The sequence below is a fragment of the Piliocolobus tephrosceles genome, chromosome 15 (assembly GCF_002776525.5).
Source record: "Piliocolobus tephrosceles isolate RC106 chromosome 15, ASM277652v3, whole genome shotgun sequence".
NCBI classification, from domain to species: domain Eukaryota; kingdom Metazoa; phylum Chordata; class Mammalia; order Primates; family Cercopithecidae; genus Piliocolobus; species Piliocolobus tephrosceles.
The window spans coordinates 15,036,934-15,056,050 of record NC_045448.1 but is presented as its reverse complement, the minus strand read 5'-3'; the positions used below and the strand labels follow the sequence as shown (position 1 = coordinate 15,056,050).

Below are 19,117 nucleotides of genomic sequence, written 5' to 3'. Positions count from 1 at the left end.
GGCTCGGAGGAGCCCAACGAGAATTTGTTAAGGAACAATCTTTGCCAGTGCTCTGGACAACGTTTGCATTCCAATTTCTAAATAGTAGTTGAATTTTTAATATGAGAAGTTTATTGCTGCATCATCTTCGTCCATTCTTTTAATCTGCTGGTCATTATTTTTCAAGCCCCTTTTATAACCTGCTTTCTTTTGGAAACATAAATTTTCTTCTCCTTCCCTTACCATGGTAATACCAAGACTTTTTTGTAGGGCTCCAAACTACCCTGATTTTGGACTTGCTGGTTTGGATATTTTAATTAGGAACTAATATTAATCATTGATCTCTTAGGAGACTGACAGCTAATTCCATGCTTCATAAGTGGATTGAAAGGTCAAAGCAACTTTTTCCTCTCGTCATTGCAAATCCGTCTAATCTCTCTGTTTTATTTCTGAAGTAATTTGAAAGACAGTGTTAACAAGCGCTTTTATCAATTGATGTTGCTTGTCATAATCATTAAGTCCTTTGCTTGGACTTACAGGTGAGGACCCAGAAGAAAGGCGGGGACAGGTTCTAGTCCTTTTAGTAGAGCAAGCACTTTGCTTCCATGACTACAAAGCAGCCAATATGCATTGTCAGGAGCTGATGGCCACAGGTGAGTAGACAGCTTATTTAACACTTTGCTCATGTCCTCTTTATGTGATGAATAATGGAAAAGGTCTGTTCTGATATCAATTGACCTGATTGGTAAGCCAGCCACATTGAGGCTTGAGATACATTTTTTGAGCACTGGTAAGTATATAGGCTATGTACTTATATGCTGATATAAACATTTTAACAGATTCAGACATTACATTTTATTTGAGATTTTGGTTGCTTTCTATTAAAAACATGCTTGTAATTTAAAAATAATTTTATGTAAAATATTTTAATGCTATTTCCTGTATTTGTTATCTAAGAGAAAGTTTTAATTTTTAGATTATTTAGTTTGTGTCTATACAGTCAATATTTCCATTCTTTAATTTTTTTTAAAGATAGTGTATTAGTTCGTTCTCAAATGCTATAAAGAAATACCTGAGACTGGGTAATTTATAAAGGAAAGAGGTTTAATTGGCTCACGGTTCTGCAAGCTATACAGGAAGCATGGCAGCATCTGCCTCCAGGAAGACTTCAGGGAACTTTCACTCATGGCAGAAGGCAGAGTGGGAGCAGAAGGCTTACCTGGCTGGAGCAGAAGGAAGAGAGAGACGAGGGAGGGACTACGCACTTTTAAACAACCAGAGCTTACAGGGACTCACTATTACAACGACAGCACCAAGGGGATATGATGTTAAACCATGAGAAATCACCCCATGATCTGATCACCTCCCCCAAGGCCCCACCCCCAGCACTGGGGAGTACATTTCAACATGAGGTTTGGGTGGGACCCAGATCCAAACCATGCCAGATCTTGTAGTGCTTTTCAAACCGACATTGAGAAATTGGGAAGGGTTTTGCAACTCCAAAATTCTTCATATTGAAATTCAAATTCAAGTCTCTGCAGGATAATGAGATTTTATTGTAGAATAATTTCTCATTTAAAGAACACATTCTTCAGTGTGATAGGGAGTTTTTTTTTTTTTTTTTTTCTTATCATGAGCTCTGTACTAAATTGTCAACTTTCCATGGCTATGCTTGAATATGTGAAGGCCCAAGCACATCTTTCTATCCACTCTCAATACATTAATAGGGAGTGGTTAAAATGCAGGGCTTCACTTCATGGTGACTCATGGAGTTCTGTACTAATGATTTGTGTAACTTTTGCATGTGTACTGTTGAAGCAAACCTTATTCTGACACTTGTTATAACAGCAAGGACTATTGTGATGAGTATGAAGACCACTGCAGTAGGGGAGAGAGATTGGACTAAACTCTGAATACAACAAGGACAGCTGGACATTTGTAGCCAACAGGCTAACTGAAGGGTTAGTGGATAAGAGGAGACATCAAGGGCAGGGGGATCCTTGCTAAAATGATTTAATAAGACCTTGCTGAAGGCCAACCAGGATGATCAGATATCACTGCTGAGGGATGAGTAATTTGATCAGCCCTTGAGAATTTGAGGATTCTGGCTAAACTGACTTAGTAGGATTTTTGCTAAAACTGGAGTATGCAGGCTAGCAAGGCTGGGGGCCAAGGTTAAGGCCTAGTTGAGAAGAGAGCTCAAGGTTGTCTGATTTAAGTTTGGTCACAGAAAGGATCTTTGGCTTTACATCTATGAAAACATTTAAAACTCTCGAAAAATATTCAATATTTTACAACTTCAGCATTAGCAAATTGTTTTCATAAATGAGCTGTGTTCCGCAATATTGACCAAGTGATTTTGCAACATTAAATTTAGAATAACTGTGGCTCTCTGTGAAAATGTACTGATCTAAATTGTTCATATGGAGAGCTTTATTATTATTTTATTATGATAAGGGTAATATCTGAATTAATTTTTACTTTACATATTTAGAAAAAATTATTCTGTACTACAAGTTTTGTACTTAGACAAATAGGCCTAAGGCTGGAATTCCTTCAAATAAGAATAAAAATGTATTTTAAGAATTCAGAGTATAATGTATAGGAAAAAGATCCCTGCTGAGAGTTGGAGGGCGATTCAGTCACTGTCCTTAGATGTCTGTCTGATCTATAAAGTGAGTGATTCTGTATGGGGATCTATCATAATGTCTCTTTTTTCTAGCACTTTGCAGTTTACATGTGCTTTTACATACAAATGTTACTTAATTCCTTCAACAACCCAAGAGGAAGGTGTTATTCTTGTCCTTTTGTAGTAGGAAAAGAATTGTGATACTTTTGGCTCTTTCTTAAAGCTCTCACACCAGTGCTAAGTAGCAGGGTTGGGCCAGGCTCTCAGGTCTTCTGAATTCAGATGACTGCCTTTTTACAGAACATCAAATCTCAGTAGATTATTTGCATTTATTGTCAGTTAATCTAAAATTTAACAGAGTTTTTCAGAAACACTTGTCTGGAGTAGCATTGAACTTTCTGGATAATACACCACCCTAATCTTTCCTAGCTTAGATTTTTATCTGTTTCTGCTTATAAAATAATGTGTCACTAATGACTATGATTTTGCTTTGGTACAACAAGACCTGAGCAGGAAGCCGTTGCATTTGTCATCTTAGATTGAATATTCCTCTTCTTTTGGGAATCATTTTTTTTTTCCTTGCCAATTTTGCAGGTTATCCTAAAAGCTGGGATGTTTGTAGCCAGTTAGGACAATCAGAAGGTTACCAAGACTTGGGCACTCGTCAAGAGCTCATGGCTTTTGCTTTGACACATTGCCCTCCTAGCAGCATTGAACTTCTTTTGGCAGCTAGCAGCTCTCTGCAGACAGAAGTAAGTGCTCTCAACAAAGGAAATCCTAACCTGTATGAAGTGCATGTTGTTGGGTGTGTGTATCTGAGATATGTGGTCATTAAAAAAAAGTAGTATGAGAATTTTAATTTATGGAAGAAAACTAGATCGTCACTTATGGAAAAGGAACATGAAAATATTAGGATATAACATAATGTTGCTGGCTTTGTAACAGCAAGGAAGAAAGGATACAAGACAGCCTTGAGAAAGATAGAAGGTAATATTAGGAAACAAATTATTGAAAATAATGGGGAAAGTTAGTGTTGTGAATTAAACATATGCTAAATGGTCATGTAAAATATATCTGAAATCATATGGGTTAAAGTCAGTGGAGCAACCATTCCCTTAGGAATCCTTTGGAAATTGGGAATTGGGCTTTGGTTGGGGGGATGCTAAATTTCCTAAAATTCACAGGATAAGTCTGCATAGGAGAGGATAGTGCCCCTGTGGAGAAACACTGTTAAATGTATGAGGAGAGTCTAGAATTCACATTTTCATCCCATAGTCATTCTCTTACAGTTGGTAGCTAGTCAGGCAGACATGAGCAAGACAGGAGAGGGCCCCCCACCCCACCAGGAAAGTCAGGCGACCATCAGAGGGGTCAGGCAGTTGTCACACTGCCTCTCTAAAATAATAATTGCTTGCAGCCAGCACCAGGGAAAGACAGTTTCCCAATAGATAGAAAAAAACCCCTGAAACTGGTGACCAGCGCTTCCTGATAAGATCTCAGGAGATGGCCAGTGAGCTCAAGCGTGTTCACTAAGCGGCAAAATGGTGGAGTTTCACCGGCATATGACCTGTGAGGGCATTCCCCTGGAAAAGGGAAGAACCCTGCCGCTGAGCTTGCATACAACTCCTGTAAACACACTGTGCATGCTCCTCTCCCATCACCAGCAGGCCATTGCACGTGTGCACAACCCACCCCAAGGGAAGAGTCAGGAGAGAAGGGACACAAGAACCTGGAAGTATGCCAGGATGTGAAGCTCTAAGCCAAAGGTCAAACCCCTCACTTGTCCTTCAAATCCCTCACTTGGGCCTCTTCCAGGTGTATCTTCCTTCCTTTCATTCCTGCTGTAAAGCTTTTTAATAAACTTCCACTCTTGCTCTAAAACTCGCCTTGGTCTCTTTTTCTGCCATATGCTCCTCAGTCAAATTTATTCTTCTGAGGAGGCAAGAATTGAGGTTGTTCCAGGCCCGAACATAGACACCGCTTGTAACAATTCATTACATTGTATGTCAGTTTTTTTCACACTTGATCCCCACTTCTGAAACCATTGCATCCTTTTGAAACTGTGAAGTCCTGAAGTAAGCCTGTTACCAAAGCTAATCATTATGGAAAGGTAATTTTCTTTTTAAAAGTACTTTTTAAATTTCAAGCCTACATTGTGATGAGAAGCAAATTTAAAAATGTAACTCCTTTACAGCATAGCCTGTTCTTGTTTTAGATTCTTTATCAAAGAGTGAATTTCCAGATCCATCATGAAGGAGGGGAAAATATCAGTGCTTCACCATTAACTAGTAAAGCAGTACAAGAGGTAAGTTAAAATGAGGAAGAGGAGTTTGAAAGGTGGCTGAGAGTGGAATAAAATGGGATTACCTAACCTTGTGGATGAGAGGCGTTTTGTGTATGTGTGTGCAGACCACTTTTCTCGCTTTTGTGTGCGTGTGTGAAATATAACATTCATATAAAAAAGTAAACCAGAAAATGTTCAGCTCAATAAACTATCATAAAGAAAACACCCATGAAACTACAGGTAAAGAAGCAGTACCTAACCTCCTTCCAAATCCCCCAGACCCTCCCCTTATTAAACTTCTTTTTTTCCGACGGAGTCTCACTCTTTTGCCAGGCTGGAGTGCAGTGGCGTGATCTCTGTTCACTGCAGCCTCTACCTCCTGGGTTCAAGGGATTCTTCTGCCTCAGCCTCCTGAGTAGCTGGGATTACACAACACACCCGGCTAATTTTTTTAATTTTTAGTTGAGATGGAGTCTCACCATGTTGGCCAAGTTGGTCTCAAACTCCTGACCTTAAGTGATCCGCCCTTGTCAGCCTTCCAAAGTGCGTGGATTACAGGTGTGAGCCACCATGCCCGGCCTTCTGTATTTCATTCCTAACTTTTCTCTCCCTTTCCAGAGATCACCACTTTCTTGACTAATCCTGATAACCAGATCTTTGTGATTTTTGTTTTTGTTTTAAATAATTTTGATATGTACCATACATACCCTCAATGTGATAGTTTAGTTTTACCTGTTTTTGTATTTTATAGAAATAGTTATACTTAATGTTATATTTGTGAGATCCATTCATGCTGTTGCATGTAGCTGTAGTTTATTCATTTTTATTGCCATGTAGAAATTAATTTCGGTGTGCATATTACAGTTTATTCATATGAACATTGACATTAGTTTTCAATTTTGGTGACTAAAAATAATGTGACTGTCATCGTTTGTACGTGTCTCTAGTGTACATGGGCAAACAGTTCTCTCAGGCATGTATCTAGCACTGGAAATATGTGTTGTGAGCTATGTATATAATTCAACCTAAATAGATAATGCCAAATGCTTTTCTTTTGTGCTACTGATTAGACTTTGAACAGTAATGTACAGGATTGCTGGTTACTCCAATCCAGGACATTGCTATTGTTGGTTTCCTAAATTTTGCGTATACTCCTAAGTGTTTAATGATATCTAATTAATTGATTTATATTTTTCTGATTACTAATGAGATGGAGATAGTGCAGGAGAGATCCTCTTTTTGAGGTACTTGTTCATTCACTTGCTTATTTTGTGTTGGATTTTTGTTGTTTTCCTTTTCCTCGTTGAGATTCTTACGAATAAAATTGTCTGCACCAATTAAGTCTATATGTGTTTCAGAATCTTCCATCCTGGGAGAGGAAGGAGGAAGAGTATGCCCCCTGACACCTGTCTTCTTTTGGTCACTGTTTGCCCGAGGGAATTTAACTTTTCATGACTCTTTCTAGAAACATAGAATTAGCATTTTTTAGATCAAAGGCAGTGGCCCAGTTTCTGACATCCCAGCTAGATAAATTAAGATGTGATGATTCTCTGTATAGATTGGTTTTTCATGAGATTCCATCAAATGGTAAGCTTCACTTTCACAGCGTAAAATGTCCTTTATTTTTCTTGTAACTGTTTTGGGAGACACCCATTGTGGTAAGTGAGCTGCACTAACTTTTTTTTTTTTTTTTTTTTTTTTTTGGCGTTTCCCTTTTTTGGAAATCAGTTGTTTTTTTTTTTTTTTTTTTTTTTTTTTTTTGGCTGTATCCATCTTGACAAAGTCATTGGTATTTGTGTACTCTAAGTTACTTTTAGAACTCTGGTACAAAGGTTCAGTTGTGGAGTCTATTGATGGAATTAGGGCAAAGATACTTAGCTTTTGCCCAGAGTAGAATATATACAACTACCCCATTTTCACAACTCTGTTTTTAAGATTAAAATTTAAATTAATGAGCATGGATCTAATATGCATGTGTATTCCCAGTTCAATACTAAGTAATCTGATTATCTCAAAGAGGGTTGTAATGTTAATTTTTGCTCCTATGGAATTTTTGCCTCTTCCTCTTGCAGCAGTGACTCTAGGACAGCACTGCCAATAGAACTTTCTTCAGTGAAGGAAATATGTCATACCAGCACTGTTCATCATTGTAGCCACTAGTCACACAGAGCTATTAGGCACTTGAAATATCACTTTTAAGGGATCAAATTTTAAATTTATTTAATTAATTAATTTATTTTTGAGATGAGGTTTCACTATGTTGGCCGGGCCGGTCTTGAACTCCTGGCCTCAAGTGATCAACCAGCTTCGGCCTCCCAAAGTGCCGGGAATACAGGTGTGATGAATCACTGCATCCAGCCTTAAATTGTACTTAGTTTTAATTAATTTAAATGTAAATAGCCACATGAGGCTACTGGCTACCAGATTGGACATCAGAGCTCTAGAAGGTGCAACATTCAGTGGAGGACGGCATTCAGCCGCCAGCACTGCAGGCAGTGGACTTCTTTTGTTGTTGCCCTCCCTCCCTTCAGATGGCAGCCGTAGCATTTTCTAGAGTCCTAGAGTGACGTGGATACACTTTGTCCTTTGGCATGTTTTGACTTGCAGTTGTACTGATTAGCAACTATTGTTTTTCCTCATTGGATGTGAAAACACATTAAACTTCTATACTGTTCTCCCTGTGGGATTCAGAACGGTTCTTATACTAGCCAGTGGTCACCAAATGTTCCATGTATTAGGAGGAGTTATCTTTCAAGGTCCAATTGAAGACCTACTTTTCATGAGATCTTTATCCGAAGTTTTGTTCCTTTTGAACCTCTCATCCCTCCACAGCTTGTCCAGTCACATCTCCTACTCTGCTTGCCTCCAGCATCATCCCTTTTCATGCCTTTCAAACATCTGTTATGTTCCAGTGGTAGAGAACATACCACCATTTAGTGTTATTTTGTAGAGTTTCCTCTCTGTCTGGAGTTCACTTCTGATCTTGTGCTCTTGTGCTTGTCTTGTGCTCTTACCCCTTCCATCTGAAGTATGTTCTTTGTGAAGTTTTCCTTGAGTCCTCAAATTGCCCCCTTCTCTATATTCCCTTAGCGTTCTCTCACTGTTCTGCGTTAGCACTTTGCGGTGTGACTTGGTGTTGTCCGGTCACTGGAGGTGTGCCATCTATCTGTGCTCTTACTGTGCTTCTCAATTAGTGAATGCCTAGGTCACGCTTCATAAAGCTCAGTTGGAGACACCAACTGCATAATGATCAGTCAGTGGTAAAAATCAATTAGGAAGTGGATTTTTTTTTTTTTTTAATTTCCTAAAGTGAATTAGGAAGTGGATTTTCAGTCATCATGTGGTGACTACTGAGGTGCTGTGATGTTTTGGCCAGTGTGAGGAGTGTATCATTTTTCTGTTCAGCATGGAATTGCAATGTGTTTGCTAAGCTCAGCTTTATGAATTATTTGGAACCTGCTTGTTCTTTCCAAAATCTGTGAAAAGCCTTTTGTGACTTTGGGGACTTCTATTTTCTGCTTCTACAGTGAATTACAAAGTGTCAGCCTGACCTCTTGGTGGCTTCTTTGGAGTGGGCCATGCTGTGTTACTGCAAGTGGGCACGTGTTACTCTATTAAATCCCATCGGTAAATGAAGGAGACCACTGGTAGTCCTCTACAAGTTCCACTTAGCAAGGAAAAGGAGTTCTTCCAAAATGATTGTCTTTTGCTTTTCTTCTTCTTCTTCTTCTTTTTTTTTTAAATCTCCTTAAAAGCTTTCCCATCTGCCTTTGTCCCCTTTCAGCAAATTGTAATAGATCTAGATCTCATGAAGTGCTAGTCCAAACCCTCAATACACGCATTACGGCTTTGATTTATGAGGCACGTTTCAGAATGTTATAGCTACTATTATTAGGTTAAAATATAGTGCTTAGCTCTAAGATGCCGTGTGTTACACATTAATGGTAGAGGTAATAACCACATTAAATTATCGCTCATAAATGAGAGATGACTTTATGTGTAATCTGCTTTAATACTTAAGACTTTCATTACTTCACTTGTGAAAATAATGATTTTTATTTATATATCCAAGCAAAATAAAGATGTAATTGTTATGCAGTAGCATTTATGTTAGTACAAATGGAGCCTACAAGTTTGAAGATATTGCTGTTGTCCCTGTGAACAGGATGTTTGTCTATAAATAGAACAAAATGCATAATTTGTGAGTAACTACCAAAATTACAGATTTCCAGTTCTTATTAATGTTGGTCATTATGCTTTTTAGATGGAACAGTATTCTACCCCTTAGAGTATATTAACATTTTGTTTAGCTAGTATTAGGTATATCAGTTAACCAAATGGCGTTTTCCCTAGATAAATCTAATTAGAGTTAGAAATGGATCGTGTACAAGGTTCCCATTAAAAAATAATTTGCACTGTGGGAAAGTTTGTTATGAGCATTTTAAGTGGCTACAGATTTATATGACTGGACTAATTAATGTTTAAAACTTGAGTATGGACTAAGTATAGAGCTAGTTTGAATTTATAAAATTACTGTTTAGAAATATTTAAATAAAAGTGAGCAGAATGTCAGTTATATTACGATATATTGGCCAGCATTTACTTTTCCATTCACCAGTTGATGGACATTTGGGTTGTTTCCATTTCTTAGCTATTTTGAATAATGCTGCTCTGAACATTGATGTAAAAGCCTTTGTATGGAAATATGTTTTGATTTCTCTAGATGCAGAATTTCTGCATTGTTTGTTATATTATGTTTAACATCTGAAGAAACTGCCAAACTTTTTGTTTTCCAAAGTGTCTGCACATTTTTTACATTTCCACAAAGAGTATGTTAAGGTTCCAGTTTCTCTACATCCTTGCTAATGTGTGTTATTAACTGACTTTTTTTTTTTTTTAATTTATTTTACTTTAAGTTCCGGGATATATGTGCAGAATGTGCAGGTTTGTTACATAGGTAACATGGTGAGTTGCTGCACCTATTGACCTGTCATCTAAGTTTCCTTCCCTCTCCCGCAACCCCTCAACAGGCCCTGGTGTGTGTTGTTCCCCTCCCTGGGTCCATGTGTTCTCATTGTTCAACTCTCACTTATGAATGAGAATGTGTGGGGTTTTGTTTTCTGTTCCTGTGTTAGTTTGCTGAGGATGATGGCTTCCAGCTTCATCCATGTCCCTGCAAAGGTCATGATCGCATACCTTTCTATGGCTGTGTAATATTCCATGGTGTATATGTACCACATTTTCTTTATAATCCAGTCTATAATTGATCAACATTTGGGTTGGTTTTCCATGACTTTGCTTTTGTAAATAGTGCTGCAATAAGCATATGTATGCATGTGTCCTTATAGTAGAATGATTTACATTCCTTTGAGTATATACTGAGTAATGGGATTACTGGGTCAAATGGCATTTCTGGTTCTAGATCCTCGAGAAATTGCCATACTGTCTTCCACAATCGTCGAACTAATTTACGTTCCCAACAACAGTGTAAAAGCATTCCTACACAGCCTTGCCAGCATCTATTGTTTCTTGACTTTTTTTAATTTTCACCATTCTAACGGGTGTGAAATGGTATCTCATTGTGGTTTTGATTTGCATTTCTCTAATGACCGGTGATGTTGAGCTTTTTTTCATATGTTTCTTGGCGGTGTAAATGTCTTCTTTTGATAAGTGTCAGTTCATACCCTTTGCCCACTTTTTGATGGGGTTGTTTTTTTTTTACTTGTAAATTTGTTTAAGTTCCTTATAAATTCTGGATATTAGATCTTTGTCAGATGGGTAGATCACAAAAATTTTCTCCCATTCTGTAGGTTGCCTGTTCACTCTAATGCTAGTTTCTTTTGTTGTGCAGAAGCTCTTTAGTTTAATTAGACCCCATTTGACAATTGTGGTTTTTGTTGTAATTGCTTTGATGTTTTTGTCATGAAGTCTTTGCCCATGCCATTGTCCTGAATGGTATTTGTCTTGTTTTTCTAAGACCACCAGAGCGAGCACAAAAGAACCAGCAAGTAGGCAAAGGTCAGGCGCAAAACTGCACGTTTATTTTGGTAACCTAAGGTGTGCGGGAGAAGTCTGTCGGCCTCCGGCGAAGGAGGCCGGCAGAGTCCCCCCGTGGGGCTCTCCGACGGACTTCCCACAGTCCCGACATCCCGACAGGAGTGGGGCTGCAAGAAGGCCGCCGGGCTGTGAGAAGGCCGCGTGGCTCAATGGCGGAGAGCAGCTTTTCTAGGAGTGGGAGGGCAATAGGTGGGGCATGGGCGTGTCAGGGGCTTTCCGCAGGTGCGACCAGGTAAATCTTGGTCTCTTCAGATTGACGTCACCTGGCGCATGCCCAGTTGGTCTGCACCCTCCCTGGGCGCCGGCTGCATTTTCGCGTGCGCGGGAAGAGTTGGGGGTGGGGATGAAGAACCCGGAAGTGCACCATCTTGCCTCGGTTCATCCAAACAGTATTGCCTAGGTTTTCTTCTAGGGTTTTTATGGTTTGGGGTTTTACATTTAAGTCTTTAATCCATCTTGAGTTAATTTTTGTATAAAGTGTAAGGAAGGGGTCCGATTTCAGTTTTCCTCACATGGCTAGCCAGTTCTCCCACCACCATTTATTGAATAGGAGATCCTTTCCCCATTGCTTGTTTCTGTCAGGTTTGTCAAAGATCAGATGGTTGTAGATGTGTGGTGCTATTTCTGAGGTCTCTGTTATGTTCCTTTGGTCTATATGTCTGTTTTGGTACCAGTACCATGCTGTTTTGGTCACTGTAGTCTTATAGTATAGTTTGAATTCAGGTAGCATGATGCCTCCAGCTTGATTCTTTTTGCTTAGGATTGTGTTGGCTAGACGGGATCTCCTTTGATTCCCTATGAAATTTAAAGTAGTTTTTTCTAATTCTGTGAAGAATGTCAGTGGTAGTTTGATGGGAATAGCATTAAATCTATGAATTACTTTGGGCACTATGGCCATTTTCATGATATATTGATTCTTCCTATCCATGAGCATGGAATGTTTTTCCATTTGTTTGTGTCCTCTCTTATTTCCTTGAGCAGTGATTTGTAGTTCTCCTTGAAGAGGTCCTTCAGGTCCCTTGTCACCTGTATCCTAGACATTTTATTCTCTTTGTAGCAATTATGAATGGGAGTTTATTCATGATTTGGCTATCTATTGTAGGTATAAAGGAATGCTTGTGATTTTTGCACATTGATTTTGTATCCTGAGACTTTGCTGAAGTTGCTTATCAGCTTAAGGAGTTTTGGGGATGAGATAATGGGGTTTTCTAAATATAAAATCACGTCATCTGCAAATAGAGACAATATGACTTCTTCTCTTACTATTTGAATACCCTTTATTTCTTTCTCTTGCCTGATTGCCCTGGCCTGAACTTCCAATACTATGTTGAATAGGAGCGGTGAGAGAGGGCATCCTTGTCTTGTACCAGTTTTCAAAGGGAATGCTTCCAGTTTTTGCCCATTTAACGTGATATTGGCTTTGGGTTTGTCATAAATAGCTCTTATTATTTTGAGATATGTTCCATTAATACCTAATTTATTGAAAATTTTTAACATGAAGGGCTGTTGAATTTTATCTAAGGCCTTTCTGCATCTATTGAGATAATCATGTGGTTTTTGTCATTGGTTCTGTTTATGTGATAGATTACATTTATTGATTATGTATTTTGAACCAGCCTGGCATCCCAGGGATGAAGCCGACTTGATTATGGTGGATAAGTTTTTTGATGTGCTGCTGGATTTGGTTTGCCAGTGTTTCCTTGAGGATTTTCGCATCAGTGTTCATCAGCGATATTGGCCTGAAGTTTTCTTTTTTTGAGAACCCGCTCCTGATAGTTAAGGTGGGTTCTTTTCTATTTCCTAGATGTCTCAAGTGGTTTAAGAAATAAAGGGAAAGAGTACAAGAGAGAGAAATTTAAAGCTAGGTGTCCGAGGGAGACATCACATGTCAGCAGGATCCGTGATGTTCTCTGAGATATAAAACCAGCAAGTTTTTATTAGCGATTTTCAAAAGGGGAGGGAGTGCTCGAATAGAGTGTGAGTCACAGAGATCACATACTTCACAAGGTAATAAAATATCACAAAGTAAGTGGAGGCAGGGCAAGATCACAGGACCACAGGATGGGGTGAAATTAAAATTGCTGATGAAGTTTCGGGCACGCATTGTCATTGATAACATCTTATCCAGAGACAGGGTTGAGAGCAGACAACCTGTCTGACCAAAATTTATTGGGCGGGAATTTCCTCTTCCTAATAAGCCTGGGAGTGCTACAGGAGACCAGGGCTTATTTCATCCCTTTGGCTTAGCTTCCACCATAAAAGGCGGCCACCCTCAGGGGGCCGTTCATAGACCTACCCTCAGGGCTCATTCTCTTTCTCAAGGATGTTCCTTGCTGAGAAAAAGAATTCAACAATATTTCTCCTATTTGCATTTGAAAGAAGAGAAATGGCTGTGTTCCACCTGGCTCACCGGTGCAGTTAGGCTCCCAGTGTTATCTCCCTTGTTCCCTGAAGATTGCTGTTATCCTGTTCCTTTTTAAAGGTGCCCAGATTTCATACTGTTTAAACACACATGCTCTATGAACAATTTGTGCAGTTAACACAATCATCACAGGGTCCTGAGGTGACACATATCCTCCTCAGTTTACGAAGAAGACAACGGGATTAAGAGATTAAAGACAGGCATAGGAAATCGCAAGGGTATTGACTGGGGAAGTGATAAGTGTCCATGAAATCGTCACAATTTGTGTTCAGAGACTGAAGTAAAGGCAGACGTAAGACATTATAAAAGTATTAATTTGGGGATCTAATAAATGTACATGAAATCTTCACAATTTATGGTCTTCTGCTGTGGCTTCAGCCGGTCCCTCTGTTCAGGGTCCCTGACTTCCCGCAACATCTCTGCACAGTTTTGTTATCAGGATGCTGCTGTCTTCATAAAATGAGTTAGGGAGGAGTCCCTCCTTTTCAATTGTTTGGATTAGTTTCAGACATAATGATCCCAGCTCTTCTTTGTACCTCTGGTAGAATTCGGCTGTGAATCCGTCTGGTCCTGGGCTTTTTTTGGTTGGTAGGCTATTAATTACTGCTTCAATTTCAGAACTCATTATTGGTCTATTCAGGGATTCAAATTCTTCCTAGTTTAGTTTTGGGAGTGTGTATATATGTCTCCAGGAATTTATCCATTTCTTCTAGATTTTCTTGTTTATTTGTGTAGAGCTGTTTATAGTATTCTCTGATGGTAGTTTCTATTTCTGTGGGGTTAGTGGTCATATCCCCTTTATCATTTTTTTATTTTGTCTATTTGATTCTTCTCTCTTTTTCTTATTATTTCAGCTAGCGGTCTTTTTTTTAACTGGTTTTTGATTGAATTGTTTTATTAAAGCCATTCCTATATATGTACTATTTCATTATGATATTTGTTTGATATTTATATCCCAAGTAACTAATGATGATGAGCTCTTTTTTTTCATGTGCTTATTGGCTGGCTATTCTTATACTTTCTCAATGTAATGGTATCCAAATATTTTACCTTTTTTTTTTTTTTTTTTGAGACGGAGTCTCGCTCTGTCGCCCAGGCTGGAGTGCAGTGGCCGGATCTCAGCTCACTGCAAGCTCCGCCTCCCGGGTTTACGCCATTCTCCTGCCTCAGCCTCCCGAGTAGCTGGGACTACAGGCGCCAGCCACCTCGCCCGGCTAGCTTTTTGTATTTTTTAGTAGAGACGGGGTTTCACCATGTTAGCCAGGATGGTCTCGAACTCCTGACCTCATGATCCGCCCGTCTCGGCCTCCCAAAGTGCTGGGATTACAGGCTTGAGCCACCACGCCCGGCCTATTTTACCCATTTTTTAACTTGGTTATTTGTCTTGTTATTGAGCTGTAAGAGATTTTTTATTTTGTTTTGTTTTTTTAACATCTTGTAGTCAACTGTTTTTTTTTTCTTTCTCAGATTTATGATTTGAAAGTATTTTTTCTCTCAATATATATTTGACTTTTTATTTTCTTAATGCTGGCTTTTAAGGTACAAAAAAATGTTTAATGTTCCTGAAGTCTTGTTTATTAATATTTTCTTTTATGGGTTGTACTTTTGTTGTTATATCTAAGAAATCCGTGCGTAACCCAAGATTGCGAAGATTTACGCCTGTGCTTTTTTTCTGAAAGTTTTGTAATTTTTAGTACTTACTTTAAGTAAGAAGAAGTCCTCCTTTTATGAAATAAGTGTAGACTTGAGGGATATCCATCTGCAAAAAGAGAAATTAGAACTTTACCTCATATCACACATAAAAATTAACTCAATAGAATCATGTTTCTTTGTCTTATGATACTTATTCTTTCTTAATAGATTTTAATTTCACATTCAGTACACACAAAGATGCAAATGAATTATTTTGAAGTTTTAAATGAAATAATTTTATTTGGAGTGATTTTTGTTGTAATTATTACTTTATTGATTTTTCCCCATGTGCTCTGGAATTTTGGTTTGCAAGCTAATTTTGAGCGATGAAACATTCTGTCCCACCTTCCTTATCTAATGATTCTGTAGTGTTGTGGTTTCTCTCTGCTCAGTCCTGTGGCACTTCACTCAAGAGTATGTCCATTGGTAGTGTTTCACATGAAGTTTTTTCCCCTTTGTAAGGTTGAGAATCTGAGAATGCACACATGGAGCCAGTGAAGGGATTGTCCTAGTTCCTTTCAGCCTTGTTTTTGTGCTCTTCCTCCTTAGGCCCACAGCTTGTATAAATACGTAGCCTGGACAGTAAATCTGGCTGAAGTTTTTTCTTTGCAGGGTATGCTTTTGATTCACGGTTCTTCTCTGGAAAGGAGCACCTGACAGCCACTGCTGATATCTGAATTCTGAGCCTCAAAATGTTGAACTCTATTGAACTGGGGTGTCCTTTGACTCCTTTTTCTATGCTCATTTTAGAGCACAGTTAGTGTACTGAAACAGGAGTTTACCATCCCATGTTGACTGGAGTTTATAATGTTTTCTTTAGTTACAGAAATAATGCAAGCTTTAATTTTAATAATTCATTTATAGGGCATAAGGGATATTGACATTACCCAGCACACTATATTTCTTGAAAGTAAAAGAAATTAGATGTGAAACATGTATGATAAAATAGATACATGGATATATGTGTAACTTTGTACTTTCTGCTTTTTTAAAATATAAAAATAATTTAATGAACAACACATTAATATATGTAAAAGACAAAGTTCTCTCTTTTTCCTCCCTCTCATCTTTCTATTCTCTGATCTTCCTGAGCCCCACAAATCCCACTGCTCGGAGATAAACATTTCTAACTTCATATGTTTCCTTCCATACTTTTCCTAAGTACAAACAGATTTTCTGTATAGCTTCTCCTCTGTCTCCTGGAGGTTTGTTTGTTTTATAAAGTAAAATGAATGCATACTGCATACATTATTTTGCAGGTTACTGTTTCATGTAATACTGTTATGTGTCATTGGATCTGCCCTTGTGATTCCATGTAGACTATTTACATAATGGCATCATGGTATTCACTGGATGCGTGTACCGTGACTTATTTATTGTTTCCTTTGCTTTTGTACATTTAGATTGTGTCCAACTTTTCTCTATTTTAGACTAAACTGCACTATGCATTTTACGTACACATCTTTGCATACTCATGCTGGTGTTGCTCTGCAATAAAATGCTATAAATGGGCTCCTGGGATAGGTAATTTCCTATTTTCTTGTGTTTTATTTTTATAACTTTGTGTAAATGCTCACTTTGTTTTGTTTACTGTTGATACCAGCACATCACTGGAAGCATGGTATGTCCTCATTAGTTTTTGTTTAGTTGTTTTTTGGACAATATTGCCTGATGAGTGTTCTCTGTGGAAGATTCAGTTTACAGTGATCTGGATGGTAACACAGTGCCAACACAATTCAGAACATCCATTTCTGCATTTTAGTCAGCATATAGGTCTGACCAAAGAAGGAAATACTTTGCTCATTGTCATACTTCTGGGATACTATCTTTACTTATTTGATAGCTTGATACTCAGGAGTGTGAATCATAATTTTGATTAGATTGACATATCTACATCATAGATTTCCATTCTTCACAAAGGTTTATACTAGTAGCTTCCTCTTTTAGCACCACTGTTAGAATTTCAGATTGTATTCTTTCTTCTATCCTGCTGTTTCTTCATAAGGCCTATGCATTTCTAATGTATTTTTATGTTTTAAACTATGTTAGTAATAAGCAATACATTTTTATTTTTCATCTATTGCTGTTTAGTTATTGAGTTATTAATTGCTATTTAAATTCACTTGCAAAAGACATTTTCTAAAAAATAATACATTCAAGTTTTCTATCTTAGTTACAGTGTAATCTGTGGCTGTTAACAGTTTTCTTTTACTTTATGTATTCATTCATTATTTATTTAATTTTTTTTCTTTTTTTGAGACAGTGTCTCACTCTGTTGCCCAGGCTGGAGAACGTTGGTACTATCTTGGCTAACTACAACCTCTGCCTCCTGGGTTCAAGCAATTCTCAAGCGTCAGCCCCCTTAGTAGCTGCGATTAAAGGTGTGTGCCACCACACCCAGTTAATTTTTATATTTTTAGTAGAGACAGGGTTTTGCCATGTTGGCCAGGTTAGTCTCGAACTCTTGGCCTCAATTGATCTGCCCACTTTGGCCTCCTAAAGTGCTGGGATTACATATGTGAGCCACTGTGCCTGGCCAGTTTCCTTTTACTTTTAAGGAAATACCATAATATTATTTAGCCCTGTGGAGTCTAAATTGTACCACTCTGATAGACGTTTCCTACATTTCTTTAGTTTATACTTAGTATTGGTAACATCTTTTTGTTTTCTCTCATTGTCTTTCATCTACTTTCCATGGGACCTTCTTTCCTCACCATTTTACCAGAACAGCTCGTGTCTGGGTCACCACCAGTGACCTCTTGTTGCCAAGTTCTTGGGTCAAATCTCAGTCTTTGTTTTATTTGACCTATAAATAACATTTGACATATTTGTTTCAGGGACATCTCATTCACCTTGTTTTTCCCAGACCTCACTGGCCACTGTGTCTCATTGTCTTTACTGGTTTGTCCTCATCTCCCCAGCTAAATGTTAGATACCCCAGGTCATAGCCTTTAAACATCATCACTGTCTACACTCATTCTTTCGGTACGTTCATACATGATCCTGACTTGAAATAATTGATTTTGTGCTGATGATTCCCTGCTTAATAGCTGTAGCCCTGACCTCTCTTCTGAGTTCCGGACTTAAATGTACAGCTGCCAACCTAACATCTATAGCTAATTTCTTTTTTTTGTTTTTTTCTAATTATACTTCAAGTTCTAGGGTACATGTGCACAGCATGCAGGTTTGTTACATATGTATACATGTGCCATGTTGGTGTGCTGCACCCATCAACTCGTCATTTACATTAGGTATATCTTCTAATGCTATCCCTTCCCCCTCCCAGTTAATTTCTTTTAGACAACCCAATCTCCATATGTTAAAATGGAGCTACTGATTTCAACCCTCTTCCTCCCCCCACCTACCACATCCCCCAAAACAATGACCTTCTTTCTGTAGTCTTTCCCATGTCACAAAATAGAACTCTTTGTAGGTGTTCACATCATAAATCTTTTGCTGCCATCCTTGATTCTTCTCCTCCTTTTTGGGACATCCTGCTGATCCCACTTTCACAGTTGACTCAGAATTTGGCTCCATTTTACCATCACCACTGCTGCCACTCAGGTCTAAATTATCATCATATCTCCCCTAGAGTCACAAAGTGGTGTCCTGTTTGTCTCCCTGCTTCTGCTCTTGCTACAGTCTGTGGTCAACAATATAGCCAGAGTATCTTTCAGATTACATCAGATCATGACACATTTCTCAAAACCTTTCACTCAGAGTAGAAACTAAGGCTTTACAATCATCTACAAGGACACCCAGGGTCTCTTTTCCCCACTGTTAGGCTTTAATGTTGGACTTTATTTTCCTTCCACCTCTTTGCTGCCCCTAATACACACATTCATTTTGCTCAGCTGACTCTAGTCATACTGGCTTTTTTTTTTTTTTGCCATTCTTTAAGCATTCCCAGCAAGCTATTGCCTCTGGAGCCTTATACTTGCTGTATTTTACCTGGAACGTTCTTCCCAAATATCTGTATCCATATGACTTATCCTCTCACTTCCATCAGGTGTCTGCTCAAATGTACTCTTTCTCTGTGTTATTACAGTGTTGT

At 38.4% G+C, this 19,117-nt stretch overlaps 1 protein-coding gene across 1 annotated transcript in view; it reads left to right on the top strand.

Moving 5' to 3' along the window:
• NBAS (NBAS subunit of NRZ tethering complex) overlaps window positions 1-19,117 on the top strand; it is a 394,400-nt gene that overhangs the window by 205,979 nt on the left and 169,304 nt on the right. Inside the window, exons 32-34 of the mRNA XM_026454698.1 lie at window positions 519-632; window positions 3,203-3,360; window positions 4,824-4,913. Coding sequence (XP_026310483.1) covers window positions 519-632; window positions 3,203-3,360; window positions 4,824-4,913 — 362 coding nt within the window. The remainder of the gene's footprint in view (window positions 1-518; window positions 633-3,202; window positions 3,361-4,823; window positions 4,914-19,117) is intronic.